The following is a 1,980-nucleotide window of genomic DNA, read 5'->3' on the forward strand; positions in this document are numbered from 1 at the left end:
ATACACCTCGTCTTCAGGAAAGGTGACTGTGCAGGGGAAATGATCATGTGAATTACTTTTGACAGTCGAATTGACAACACCTTAGTGACCAGCTTTGCAAAAGAGTGGATCAGACTGATTGGGCGAAAGTCTGTCATCCGCACGGCCCCATCCTTCTTCGGCAGCAACGCCACGAAAGCAGTGTTCAGAGCAGCCAAATTACCACCAGCAAGGTGGTAGAACTAGTGGAAATCCGCCATGATGTCGTTGCTGATGATCGACCAACAGGCTCTGAAAAAAGTACCACTGAAACCATCGGGGCCCGGCGCCTTCTCCGTTGGTGATTGCATGATTGCTGCCCAAACCTCACCCTCCTTGAATGGATTATCCAATCCAGCTGCTTGAATCCTTGGTAGCTCCAGCGCGCTCCAGTTAAGGGTCACACGTCGACCTGTGTCCGCTGTCATCACCTTGCTGAAGTGATCATGAATGATCTGTGCCTTGTCCCCATGAGCCGTGGCACACTGATCGTCGCTCTGAATGGTGTGGATGAAATTCTTGCGTCTTTTGGAGCAACATTTGGCATGGAAGAACTTTGTGCTGGCGTCGCCTGCTCGCAGCCAGAGCACCCTGGAGGCTTGTCTTCTTCTGGCCCTTTCAATGGCCGCTAGCCCCACCAGGCCTATCTTGAGCAGCTTGCGCTGTTTGTACTCTGCTTCTGAAAGAGTTCTTGTCTCCTGCGCCACGTCCAGCCGGAGAATTACCTCCCTGGCAATGTGGAACTGTGTCTTCACATCGCTGAACAATGATCTGCTCCAGATCTTCAGGTCGTGCGCCACCCTGCTGAGCTTGATCTGCAAATGTGCAAAACCACAGCGCTGTTGAACCGGCCCATTCCAGGCACGCTCCACAGTTGTGTGAAAGTGCAGGAATTTCGGCCACAAGGACTCGAATCGGAAGCGAGCACGACGGATCGAGGCGTTGCATGTCGCCAGGATCAGTGGGCAGTGGTCGGAGCACGCCGTGGCTGCGGCCATCAGGCCGTAGGCGGGGAAGAGAAGCTCTCAGCTCCCAGTGCAGAAGAATTTATCTATGCTAACCAGTGTGGGATTTTGTCGTTCGTTACTCCAAGGAGCCTCTTTCGATGATGAGATTGGCTGGTGTTGATATGTCGTGCTTCGCGGCCAACGGACGGTGAAGACACTGCCTCTCGTACCGGCTAGTCTCTCCGTCGAGATGACCTCGTTGATGGCTCGGATTTCCAGATCCAAGGTCAAGGCTCTAATGACTACAAGCCAGCTTGTTGTAATATGTACCCTAAAAAAAGCTTGCTGTAATATGGATGTGTTGCTCTTATGCAGCACCATGTATCTTGCCTCTTTCCTTTTCTTCTTCTTTTTTCTTTGTTGTGGTATTTTTCTTGATGCAAGGGCGTCATTTATGTAAAGTTGGGCCTCATGCCTTCTTTCTTAAAAAAAGAGCAAATAAATTGAGTGCCTTAGATTTATAAAACGCATGGGATAACGTAATCACAACCTTGTAACAAGCAAACACAACTTGTGGTTGGATGGATGGTTAAAAGGACAGTGGCATCCGCACCCAAAAAAAACTTATCAGGATTCAAGTCCTATACTTAACACTGTTGACTTTTGAAAAAATAAGAAAAAAGGGAAAATATCGCAAAAAATAAATATTTTTTGTGAATCTTCATGGATTTTAAAAAATTCACAAATTTAGAAAAATGTTCATCAATTTTAAAAAAAAATCATCGGATTCAAATTTCATCGTTGATTTTTTTAAAATAATCAAATATACATTCTGAAAAATTTCATCAATTTTGAAAAAGGTTCAGCATTTGAAAAAAAATCATCGATTTTTAAAAAAAATCATCAAACTCTTTAGAAAAATCACAAATTTTAAAAAAGTTCAGGGAATTAGAAACATGTTTATCAATTTTGGGAAAAATTAAAAAAAAGTTCATCTTATTTGAGAATAGTTCAT

General features: G+C 44.6%; 1 protein-coding gene across 1 annotated transcript; it reads right to left on the reverse strand.

Annotated features, from left to right (window-relative positions):
* Positions 1-221: 221 nt before the first annotated feature.
* Positions 222-1,016, reverse strand: LOC141032363 (uncharacterized). The gene has a single exon (XM_073506236.1). It carries the CDS (start codon positions 1,014-1,016, stop codon positions 222-224), a length of 795 nt encoding a protein of 264 aa, XP_073362337.1.
* Between the last annotated feature and the right edge of the window lie 964 nt (positions 1,017-1,980).

This window comes from Aegilops tauschii, chromosome 1 (genome assembly GCF_002575655.3).
Source record: "Aegilops tauschii subsp. strangulata cultivar AL8/78 chromosome 1, Aet v6.0, whole genome shotgun sequence".
NCBI classification, from domain to species: domain Eukaryota; kingdom Viridiplantae; phylum Streptophyta; class Magnoliopsida; order Poales; family Poaceae; genus Aegilops; species Aegilops tauschii.